At 41.2% G+C, this 12986-nt stretch overlaps 1 protein-coding gene across 1 annotated transcript in view; it reads right to left on the reverse strand.

The window, feature by feature from the left end:
* Nucleotides 1-796: 796 nt before the first annotated feature.
* EFNA5 (ephrin A5) overlaps nt 797-12986 on the reverse strand; it is a 228055-nt gene continuing 215865 nt past the window's right edge. Inside the window, exons 3-5 of the mRNA XM_088521865.1 lie at nt 7706-7771; nt 7227-7307; nt 797-2437 (exon numbers count right to left, since the gene is read on the reverse strand). Of these exons, the coding sequence (XP_088377991.1) occupies nt 2316-2437; nt 7227-7307; nt 7706-7771 (269 nt within the window). The 3' untranslated portion in view covers nt 797-2315. The remainder of the gene's footprint in view (nt 2438-7226; nt 7308-7705; nt 7772-12986) is intronic.

Below are 12986 nucleotides of genomic sequence, written 5' to 3' on the forward strand. Positions count from 1 at the left end.
GCGGATGAAGCAAAGGGCTGCACTGCACCATGAGCAGCACAAGTGCAGAAAGCTGGCTGGGCACAAACACCCAACGCTCAGCGCCCAACATCACAGAGAGATGAAGGTCAAACAGGCAAGATCACCATTTCTGAATGAGATTGGCACTGTGGGCATGACGACGTGCCTCTAGCCGTTATGAATCATTTTAACATGGGTATCTATCATGCAGCACTATCCGTACCCTGGTTAATAACCCACTCGGTCGGGCGCATTTTGATCCTCCAGCTCATCTCTTCCAGAGTTCAACTCCTACCTGCAAGCAGCAGTTGTGTGTGCACCGAGCACATGCACTACTACAGAAGAGGACCAGGGAGGCTGCAATTTGACCACAACTCCCATCAGGGTTTGCACGGTCTCTCCTGGGTGTGTGTGCTTGATACAAGAGGCAGGTTCCTAGATTCCCACCCCAAGAGCAGGCCTCGCATCAATCGCCATACTGAATGGCACCAGACAAGCCCAGGCTTTACGTTAACAGGCATATAACCTCCCTTGCATCTCAGCAGCTTAATATCCCTTTCCTCCTTTCTCTATTAACAGGCTGCTTACAACTTCAGGAAAGCTTTTCTTCATTTAAAGACAAAAAGTCCCCAAATGCTGTCCGTTGATGGTATCGCTCAATTTTGTTACACCAGACATTTTCTTCATAATTAATATAAAATCTTTGCTTTGCTTGAATGCATTCCGTATTTCGTTTCACATCTAACATAATTACCCCAGTTGCTGCTAGAAAAGCTTTGTTTCAATGTTGGTCTGATATTTCCCTGATTCTACACTTTGCAGTTCACATTTCATGGCAGCCTTGCCAAAAAAATACCCCCAGGCTTGCATTTCCTGGCAGGGGACTTCTTCAAGCCCAACCTTCACCATGGTTCAGGTTCCTTCAGCAGGGTCCCTCTCAATTCCATCAAACAAGACAGTCCCATATCCTAATTGCATCAAGTGCTACCACTTCTCTCAGAAGTCTAAATAGGACAAGCATATATACTCACTCTCAGCATAAAGCATATCTAAATAATATATTTTCTATTCTAGTGGATTTTAAAAAAATATTTTGTTAATTCTTTGGGAGCCCATCTAGTTTATCTCCTGCTGATAAACACATTTCCTCTACTCTTGAAATTGCACTGGAAGGGGAAAAAGACACACTTGGTCAACACTTGAATTCATATTCCACACTTCTTTCCCCCACCAAACGCTACTAGACTGTCCTGGCTTCTTCTACTTGTGTTTTATTCCCATGACTGAGGAACTTGCAGGGGAGACAAATCAAGGGCACACTGAAGATCCTGTGTCCCAAACAGGTTTCTTCTGGTCACTGATGTCCTCTCTTGGCATGTATCAACACCCAGAGCAGCATCCAAGGCTATCAGCTACTTAGTCAGCGCTGGGGAAGGTCACTTTATTCTCAAAAATGCCTCTTTGCATTTCAAGAAAAAAAAAAAAGATTGTAGCACCATGGTGATCTGCTTTGAAATAAAATAATCTGGTGTGCACTATCCACTTAAACAGAAATAACAAAGGCACTCACATCCCCAGTGAAGTTTTCTAAATCTGACCTTGCCTGCTACTAACATTCCTAAGTATTAACTTCTTCCTCTCACCAAAGACAGCATTTCTACCGGTAAGCACAAGTATCACTGTCAAAGATATTTCAAGACAGTCCCCTAAGAAACATTGTCTTTTCCTTTTAGAAGTCCGCTCATTTAGAAACTCCTAGAGGAAATGGTGTTATATTGTATCTATTGTTAATATCTCCCCTTCAGTCCTGACATGGTGACATGGCGCCTTGCATGATCATCTTACAGTGCTGAATAAGAAGGCATAAATATTGTATCTAAGAGCAAGTCCCTCTCAGGCGTTCACGGAATTTCCTTAGCCTTCACTGACCACATCTGCCACTATTCTTCCTTGTCCACATAGAGATGACACAGTGAGCCTACAGAGGTGGCTTCTTAAAGGAGAATGCAGAGGAAAATAAGAATCACTAGTGTCACTAATATAATTTGGCATTTTCATTTGGAGTTCATTTGTTGGGAGGGGTTAAGAAAGTCACAGGGTAGGGATGGGTGCTGAAACTAGTTATTCCCCTCAAATTCTAGCTCAGAGTTCAAGCTGAAAGGGAAAAAAAAAAAAGGAAAAGAAAAAGAAAAAAATAACAATTTGTCATCTGCAAAACTAATACAAAGTCCCTTTATCGGGATGAGCATTCAGGTGGATCTTTGATGTTCCAAGACCCTGGTATTTTCTGTGGCAGGTTGCTGGCGCATGCTGTGCTATAATATCAAAAGCATTGCCAGGAGGAACAAGAGAGTTGCCAAGAGCCAGCTGGGTATCCTTGGTGTCTGTGCCGCGTTCTCGCCACGGGATCGCTCGGCTGACTCATGTACGGTGTCATCTGTTCAAACAGAAAGCACACATTCCAGTGAGACTGTGCATCCTTAATAAACTCTCGCTGAGCCAACAACTGTAAGGAGATTTCAGGGCCTTTATGAAATAGGGCAATGAATCTTGTGCTGTCATTGACTTTCACAACCATGTAATATCTCATTATGTAACCAACTTGGGGCCAAGTCCTGCGTTTCTTGCTGGCAAAACTCCCACTGAAGACCAGAGGAGCAAAAAGGAATGCCGATTTCAACGGACTGAGGAATGAAGAATTCCTCCACTTATCAAATAGTGCAGCTCTGGCTTTGGATGGCTCATTAGATAGCAAAGTCAATAGCTAGACAGCTAAATAAAAATATCTGCTTTTCAAAAGGGCTTGAAGAGGAGTTGCACATGCTCAGGATGAATTTCCAAGTGAATTCTCTGAGTTACAGATTTTACCTCCTGATTTTGAAATGATAGTCCGTAAGGCTGCGCATACAATCCTCTTCCACACACAAAACTTCCACCAAAGTATACTGCATTTTGAGATACCCAGGGGATGTGATACTAGCCTCTCTCTGGAAACTTTAAAAGCTAACACATAGCATTCTATGATTTTACAGAAGACATACACAATCTGAAAAAAAGTCTCGTAGGTAACAGCTTAAGTTTTAGGCTACACAAGAACAAATTTACACATATGCTGCTAAAACTAATGAAAAAGAGAACCAGTTTTGTTGGAAAAACATGCTTATATGTTAGTAGCAGAGGAGAAAATAGTAGAAAATATTCCCCTAAGTTTCTGATACTGAATAAAGCTCTGTTTAGTTTTCTAAATTAAAAAGATCAACACTAGAGTCATTGTTAGTCAAATAAAAAACAGGGAAGTCAAATGCAGTTGTTAACTGTTGTTAAAGGTAGAGTGATTTTCCTTTATAAAACCCTCCATATCCCCAGTTATCTAATTTGACTATTTTAACTGTTATCTGTCTGAAGCTTGCCATAAAAAGTCAGCTCTGAGTTTGAATTTTCTTCATCCTAAATGAAGGAAACCAGCCAAACAATTTTAGGGAGCGCAAAGTGGCCTCAACATGTATTCCTAAATTATCTTTAAGTGTCTACGTTTCCAGGGAAATTAACATTATCTCGCTACCTAGTGTAGTAAGCTCCATGTTTTGGGGAGGTGCCCTCACACCTATGATGCCCTTGCCTCGCAGTTCCCATCTCAGCACATTACGTGAGCAGGACTACACCAGGCGAGAGCTCTGCAACTGCAATTAAGGGCTGCCAGAAATGGCACCTTTTAAGTTACTCACCTCTAGCTAGAAACAAGCCCCCCTCAACGTCTCTGCTGCCGAGCAGGTAGCGCTCTCGGGATAATTTAGGCTAATTGGCTTTCAAGCATCAGTCTAGTATGGCTGGCAAGTGCGCAGTAAATAGGCTTAGCAATCTACCTCATGCTTGGCAGCATTAACTGGGGAGTGCAGTTATATCAGACTTATCCACCGCGTCTTCTGCACTGCTCAAGGCAGACGGATGACAAGCTAGCTGTGATCGCTCGTGAGGATTTTTACCCCGTAAGAAAGGGACAAAAGCATTCACCAGATCTCCCTAAAATCAGGGGAAAAAAAAAAAAAACTGATGGGAATTCCTCAAGTCACAGTTCCTTAGGAATGCCTGGCAGGGAAAATCTCCCCAAGACTTAGGCCCTGAATAGGCCATATTACATCTTTCCTCCAGAACAATTCCAAAGGGGCCTAAAACTTTCAATAAATAATAATATTTAAAACTGCGCTAGACGCAGTGGTTGTCAGAAGCAAAAGGTGCATCACACTTCACTTGCTGGCTGCACACTTGTACCCTGGTGACACTACAGTCAGAATGCAATAACTTGTGAGAGCAGCTTCCCAACTAAATCATAGCATTATTTACTTATTTATTTATTTTTCTGAAGGAAATTTCCTAGGCTACCTTAACTCTCGGCCCTACCTTCTTCAATATCCTCAGAGTGAGGTCCACTCAGATTGGAAACATTTTCTCGCTACTGATGGACCAAAACTAAACGGGGGGAACGATGCAAGTTATCGTCCACCTCTCGCATCATTAATGAAACTGCAAGTAAGTGTGAATTATTGGTCTTGTTCCAATTTACAACACCAGATGTCAACAGTTCTGTCCCAATTACATGCCTGAGCCACCACTGAGACATTCGTGGGTCAGAAATAGCATAGAGCAGTGAGAAATTCTGCTCCTTGAACTCTGGCTACTGCTAAGAAAAGCAGAACCAAGAGCCCTCTAAATTTAGAAGACTACTTCTTAAATAAAAAATGTGGAGATCTTCTGCGCTGCCGTTTTTATAAAGTCATTCTTCACAGCAAAATTCATTTTCATGAAACTTTAAAGTGATTCTTTTTAAGGAACCATCTGGCTTTTCTATCAAGGCAGTCCCAAGGTCTCTTGGCACTTGTATATTAGAGCACACTTTTCATGTGTAGTTCTCAAACTCGCTTTACAAATATGATTTTCCTTGGAGGTGCACAGTTATAACACTGCACAATCTTAAATACTTAGAGGGTTTTAGCTTATTTTAATGCTGAAGGCAAGAGATGAAGAAGACAAAATTCACTAGTAAAGTCTGGAAGGTCACTGCTAAAGAGAGGGAATGCTAGCAGGAATTAGAAAAAAATATATATTTTGACAGTCCTGAATTTTCCAGATCACATAGCTTTACATCATAAACTTCAAGTATGATTTTCCCAGATAGGTACATTTTTTATAGTAGGGACTTTTATTATTATTATTAAGGAAGAAAAGAAAGGGAGGACAGGGAAAGGGCTAGTTGCTTTCCCGACTTCTGAGATAAGGGTGTTTCCTGCAGTTCCCTGAGCAGAAGCAGCGGAGTTTCAGAGGTTGCAACGCGAGGCAAGCAGTGCGTGCGGAAGGCCGGCTGAAGGGAGCGCCGCGCAGCCCGCGCCCCTTGTGCCTCCCACATCCCTGCATGCTGCCCGGGAATGGGAGTGGGCTGGGGCCATGTGTCAATGGCACAGCACGCACTGCAGGCAGCAGGGCCAGGGCAGCCGCAGGGCTCTGCAGCCGCCTCGCAGGACAGGGCGGCAGTGGCCTGCAGGTCTGGGGACGCTACTCGTCACCTTGCCAACGGGAACATTCTGCTGCCTTAGTAAGGTTAGTATTTCCTCTGCAAGCACACATGTTGTTTCACTGCTGCAGACTGTTCCTTGTGTGGTTTTGGTTGCCTCTTTGGCCTGATGCTTTCTACTGGTATGTTTTTGTGACAGGGCTAGTGAGGTATTATCGCTCAGTTGGGAAGCGATCAGCAGTGATGACAAAATAAAATAAAATCACTCAGGAAGTTCCCTAAAATCATATGTTTATAACTCTGGTAAACATCTCCCTTGCAAGGCAATGAACAGGAGGGATAAACATATCTCAGCCTATATTCACCAAACCACAAAATGCAAAAGAGTTTCTAGACTCATAGGTTACCTAGAGATAGGGAATGATTGTCCCCAATTTCTGCTCTGGAAGGATAATACTACAATTAAAAGCATAAATGTATCTCTTCCATGAATATGCTTTGCTTACATTTAGATTTGCTTAGAGAACATCCTATATTCTCAAAGTCAGAATACTTGTATGAGTTTTCAAAATCCTCTTCAAGAAAAATAATGGAATCCACTGTATATTCATAGGTAAATCATTCAAACTGGATGACTTGTTAAAAGTCTTATTTATATTCCTGCTTAAATAATAGTTTCTATTTAAAGGATCAGCAAGCATAATCCAGGGTATCAAAGAGCAAGATGTAATAATCTGTTGCTTCATACTAAAGGGAAAGTCCCCTTTCAAATAGCCTAAAAGAGAGAAAGATCTTGATAATCTGTTCTTCAGGGTATGTACTAACTGGTACATATGTGTATTTTTTTTTTCTGGTATAATTTGTTTATTTAACTGCATTCTCGAATTTTTGAGGCTTGAATACAAACACTGTGCGAGCAGTGTCTAGGTACACATAAATCAGACATGTAAACATTCCTGCAAATAATTTTCCTGTAGACCCACCTAATTTTAATGCCATGAGCCATGCCATCGAAGTTGGTGGGATTGCTCACACCCCCCTAGACTTAAACATGCTAAACTTATTTCTTGAGAAGATAGAGGGGAGAGAGAAAGGGAGAGGAGAGAAATAGCCTCAAACATGAGCCTAAGTTTGCTCCAGTAAAATCTAGATGGGAAGTTACATATATGTGTGTGCATGTGTGGGTAAAATCTAATACTGAACCTAACCAAATGTACATTAAAATATATATTTTTTAAAGGACTAATGTTCTTTCTTAAATGCTATCTGCTGCATGCCCGTGTCATGCACTCCCACCAAACAAACAGTGGTCCTGCTGTTCCTGGGAGCCTTTGGAAATCACATGCCAAACATCACACGCACCAACTCACTCCCTGCCCTTCGGGGCCCTGTTAGGAAACAGGGGCTTTCCTAGCACGCCGCGTGCTCGGTCTGCAAGGGTCAGTGACCTCAGGAGGCTGCTCTAAATGTAACGCTGGCACACCCCAGATTTTTATAATCCCTCCCCCCCAAAAAAAAACACAAACAGAGCAACGTTTTTGCTCCCCCACGTTAATGGAGGATACAGGAAATAGATTGTAAGTGATATTAGCACTGCTAGAAATGAGCAAAAGCAGAGCAATTATATCATGCAAAGCATGCAGAGAGAAGAGGAAAAAAAGTACTGAAGCACCAGAAGGATAGAAGCATTTGTTAAAAGAGATTCTCTAAGCATACTAACCTGCTGGTTCTAATGAATTTTCTACTTTGTCGTTAACATCGAAAACACGATCATGAACACCTATAGTTTTCATACAGCTGTCTATAACAAAAATAGAGATAACAGCCAAATATGTTAGTGAGACACCCTTAAACCCCCCACTTTCCTTTTTTTTCTCTCTATCTTTTTTTCTCTCTGCTTATTATATAAAAGTAAGTATATTTATATATTAAAGTCTGTGGCACTTGTCCAGAGTCCAGTAGCCTTCCATTCGTACAACAGTTTAAGAAACAACAAGTTAGCAATTGCCATGTAATTAAAACAAAGCTTTATGAAGAATGATAAGAAAATATGATGAAAATCATAACACAAATGTTTCTGTACAGAACAGATACATAAGATTTAACAGTAAAAAAAAAAGTTTCATTGCTGTTTACCAGACCACACAGTAAAGCATGCACTACAGAGCCACCCTTAAAAGCTTAATGTAAAGAACTTACTTGCTGGTCGCACAAAGACCTTAAGCTTTAGACAGGATCTCCTTCCATTATCGGGGATCACAGAAGCTGGATATGGGGAAGAATGAAAGAGAAGATGGAGAGAGAGAGAATTAGCCTTTGTCTTGCAAGAAAATATCCTTTAATTTCCTTTCATCTGAAGGGATAAACACATTTCAGCCTCTGAATTTATGGATTTCAAGGAGTGAAAGTATCTTGCTCATACAAAAACACGAGAAGAACTTCACATCTGATCTTGTTATAATCCCTCTCTTGAGTATTTTGCATGAAGAATGAAGCACATCATATTTGCAAAAGTTGCATTATCGCCTTTCACCTTTCCACAAGAGGCTGTTTAATATGGTTTCTGCCATAATGAAGGTGAATACTCTGAAAATTTATGCTTTGTAATACTTAGAATTACTTACAGAAAAGCTAGTCTTGAAATGTTAAACCAAAAAGGGATGGAAAAAAAAAAGAAACAGAAAAAATGACAGTGACTTCCAAAAATTTAAGTATGTATCTACCTCCAAATTAACAGAAATATGTACAGGTAAATCCTACAGGCAAAGTCAGCACCCACGTTCCATAATCGATCGTTGTTGCAAAAACACTTACCTTGCTACAGCAAAAACACAATTCCCTGTGTTATGTAATAGGCTAAACCTAAACTCAGTTCATTCCCTGGCATTCGCCATTCTGTGTGTTTCATTACAAGAGCACTTACTGTCCAAGCAGCAAATGAAGAGGAGGAAAGGACACGTCTAGCACATGCACAGACCACTATGGCCAGCATCTGCTTATTTCCCTAGGACCAAGTGCTGCTACAAATATTTCCTTACTTATCAAAACTGGCCTCAAAAAGTGCAATTAAAGTGAAATCCCCCTGCCTGTCACTATGGACCGGATTTTCTGCCAACTCGAAGTCACCTTGGCAACTTCCATCAACGTTTGCAATTTTTAAGTTGTACTTTGGCCCAAAGTGAAACACACACGCTGGCAACCGAGCTACTCCATTTGGGCATACAAATTTTCACCTGTGAAAGATCATCTGCAAATATATTTTTTCTTTTTTTTTTCACCCTTGCAAAAAGTCTCAGAAGCAATAGCTGAAGATATTGCCTGAAGCACACTGCAAAGTCATTTTATTCCATTACACAGCCGCCTCCGCCATTCAAAAAGCTACGAACTAAGGCAGAGCAAGAGATGCTTTTTCTTGAAAATGGCAACTCCTGGAAGCTGCCTGGATTTGCAAAAAGCTGCTGGGACTGGCAGGAAGTCTGCTTTGCTTATCATCCGTTCTTATTAAGCCTGTCCCTGTTTGTGACAATTAACGAACATCATTTATGTACAGCCACATTAACTCGTGCTCTCAGGCTCCTCAGCATCCTGGCAATCAGTTCCCCTCACTCCGAGATGCTGTGCTCCCAGGACAAGCATCAGCTCTTTTTCCTAGGAAGGCCTGGCAATCTCAGTATGCGCACACACAAAAGGAAAACGGAATAATGTCAGTGTGGAATAGAGCTAGCGCTGCAGCTCTGCACCTGCTGGGAAGCCCTTGAGAGATGGTTTCCTCCTTTGGATTAAAATGGAGAAAAGTGTGCTGGGAGGATGCTCCCCCCTCCGCAGGCCCGGGCATCTCCGAAGTGCCAGCAGCTGCCTTTACTGGAGGCTCTTACTAAATCAAAGGCAGAGAAATCTCCCTCCGCTGACGTTTGCAGTAACCAGTGTGTTCTTTAGGGCACAATATTTGCACTGCATGATTATAGCCGGGAAACTGGGCCCTCCCTGTGGCCCTGGCTGAGTACATGCAACTGGCTCACTGCTCAGCTCGGACCAAACAGGCGCGGGGACTGCTCCCAAGAGCAACATTGGACACCTATTACCACATTGTTAATGCAAAGGTGGGAATAATGTTTCCAATGCCAGCCAAATCAGAGACCGTATTGTCATGTCTCCACTGAAGGGCTTTTTGCTGCTCAGAAATTATTTTAGAAATGCATCCAGATGCAAATTTATTTGGGAGAAAAATATTAAAATCTGCTCCCTGTTTAAAGCTCCTTTTCCTACCAGCCCTTACCAGACTTTGCATATTAAATGTTAGATCGTCTTCAGGTTGCAATACAGCAGGTACATTTAATTCATCATCCTAGGAACTGACACAGTTTTAGTGATAAGTATGAAAAAGTGCTTTTTTTCCTTTCCAAGGAAATTACACACTCATGCTTGCAATAAAATTAGGAGGATTCCTCTTTCACCGCAGTGCTTTACTCCTTCAGGAAGGAATAATATGAATAATAATTTTTAAAAGTGAGTTTCTATTCTGCTCACATCTGATCAACCAGCAGGAACCAGGTGATGAAGGGAAACACTGCAATCTCTCTGGCCTTCCTGAGAAATTAAGAAATTGTTTGTCTAGCTGGATGCCTGCAATCAATTTTCATTTCTTCCCTTCTTCTCTCCTCCTTCCCTCCCCCTTTTCCTTTTCATCTATGAACAAAAACACTGAGGAGTTGTAGTGTTCACTCTAAGTCCAGATGTGTCACCCAAAGAGCACAGCCAGGATGGCTCCTGTCATCTCTCCTCCTCCTCACACACACACATTGCAGTGAGTTTGTCAGGACTGTTCTGCTGTCTTCCCTCTCCTCTTTATTCTGCAATGTTTTCACCATTAATCTGTGAAAACCCTGACTTTCGAATTAAGATATCCAGGATAAGCTGGCAACAACTGGTAACAGCTATCCTGGAAAACCCCAAGATCTTTTTTTTCCTGAATGTTCAACACTAGGAATACCAGACTTGCTTTTGACTAGGCAAAGCCAACACTGTTCATTAAATCTTTTTTTTTTTTTTTTTTCCATACATCAATGCCTTGAAGTTTGAACTCAAGCTGAAGGTTTAAATCTTGTTCTTCCCTAGGAAAGCAGTCTTAATGACAACCTTTTGTTTCAGAGCTGTATCAGGGTGACTTATACAAGGGAGTTTTAAGTAGTAACTACAAAAAAAAAAAAAAAAACCCTAAATGACCAAAAACAACGGTGAGGGTAAAATGTATGTATTTCTGGCAATAAACACTGAGAGTGCTTTTTCTGGAGGGAAAATAACTCATCAGCTGTGAGCCATCAAAAACAGAGGATCACATGAAAAATTCTGGGCTCAGCTTGGTTTTTGGAACCAAAAGCCTCCTATCAAATTGATAGTGCCTGGAAAAGTTCAAACCTTGACTTCTACACTTAAGGGTAGGAAAGAGCAAAGTGGTAACAGAAAGATCAGAGGTCTTCAGCTCTTCTGCTTTCCAAGAGAAGCAACTTTCCAATGCAGCAGAATCTGACAAACTCCTCACCTGTCAGACAGCACCACCTCTGAACTCTGGAAAGGAGAAAAAGAAACGGTTTTGACCAGCCTGCCCCCTGCTCGAGCTCCTTCCCCACTGAACTCCTGCCGCTGTAGCTGTATTCTGCAGAAACTAGCTCTGCTATAAGAAAAGATGTCCTCCCGAGGCAGTACAAAGGGAAACCTCATTTTCCGCCTGCGTAGAACCAAGTTAGCCTTTGAGGCTTTGCTCTACGGCTCTTCTGTTTGCTCCTTTTTAAAGGTGATATTAGCTGTAAAATAGAAGCCAGTTCTGAGAGCAGGAAGCCTCTGATGCTAATAGAACCTGTCCCAAGCAACATTTTCCTTTTCAAAAGGCAAAATTCCCAGGGAAAAATAAAAGGGTGATGGAAATCTTGTTGCAACAACAAAAAGAAGCCTTTGATAAAAGATCCCCTATAAGGAACAAAAGAGGTTAGACCCCTTTTTTTTTCTTTTTCTTCCGTGAATGATAAGAGAACAGAAAGGAATCAGGCAGCGAGGCTCAGAATGAAAAACAGAAAGGGAATTTTACAATGTTGCAAATTCCTATGATTTTATTACAATTCCAACACTATTCCCACCAACCCCTGTGCCCCATCACCAGCAACCTCATGAGAATCTCCTGGGTCTGTTTTAAAGAGCACGTTTTTGGCTTCATCATTACATAAAGACTTGGGTCTAGAAGGAAAAATATTAAATCCCTTTGAAATCACAAGATATACCAATTCAACAGTTATAAAAAAATGTTTCAGTTTCTTCCCTTAAAAAAAACAGAGATTTCCATCATTCAGGAGAAATTCAGGTCATGATTTCAGCATTCTTGAGGTGAAAATTCTGTCTTCATTCAGCTGAACTAGAAACAAAAAAAGAACATGCAAAAAACTACTTCTGCACACAGGCCTAGATCCAACTTGGATCCAAAAAATGGCACATAAAGACAAATTGGATAACAAAATTTATCTTCTCTGAACTACTTCTGGCTACCATTTTTATACCCTGTAAGGAAAGGAAAAAGAGTAAAGAAAATTACTCTCTCCTCATCTAGAGCCAAACCATTGATATTTCAGTATTTGTGAGCTATATTTAAATAGGGAAATAACAGTCCTGCTCCCTCCACCCCACTCTCAAGCAGTTCTCTTCTAGAAAACACATTAGATATTATTAATACATTATACATAACAGCTTAAGCTCTTAATCAGACAGGATAAGGCTTAGCAGAGTTTTTCAATAACTACTAGGGAGCCATAGAGAGAAAACAAGATGTAACATACACAGAAACAGTTTTTCCCTCACAACAGATCTGCAGTTGAGCCATTACATTAAATCCCCAAATCTCCTTAAGGGAGTTGTGAAGAATGGCCCCATCAAGTCATGAAACGGGCTAATTAAAAAGCAAAACATTGAGGAAAAGGTAAGAAAATTTCCAAAGTAAATTGGTTATCAAGACCCACTAGTCAGGAGCTGCAGTTAAATATTTCCCTTTCCGAGATAGGCAGTAGTTGGACTGGCAACTATTTGAGGCTCAGTTTCTTGAGCAAGAAGAGCATGTTATTTGGAGGCTGCCTATAGAAAGCATCTCAACCATCTCCTCTGCTGATATTCACAGGCGATCAGCAGTTTCCTCTGCTTGTCTCCTAATTCATTCTTAGCCTTCTAGTTGTAACATTGCACCTTTTGCTAAAAGGAAAAGCAGGGAACAGATGGATGCAAAAAAGAAAAGAAATTGTGAACACCATGCAAATACTCATTTAGCATTACAAATATATTTATTATTCAAGTCACAATCCACTGTGGACCCTATTAGACAGCAAAATTGAACTCATTCAGTAAACAAAGTGTCCCATTTTTCTAAGTAATTCGAACGGCACCTTCTCTCCAGCGCGGGGGGACGCTGACAGAGGAGCTTCCCTTCCCCAGCAGAACAAAACTC

Source organism: Tinamus guttatus, unplaced genomic scaffold (genome assembly GCF_059628265.1).
Source record: "Tinamus guttatus ecotype Peru unplaced genomic scaffold, ASM5962826v1 Tinamus_guttatus_pri_ptg000137l, whole genome shotgun sequence".
NCBI classification, from domain to species: domain Eukaryota; kingdom Metazoa; phylum Chordata; class Aves; order Tinamiformes; family Tinamidae; genus Tinamus; species Tinamus guttatus.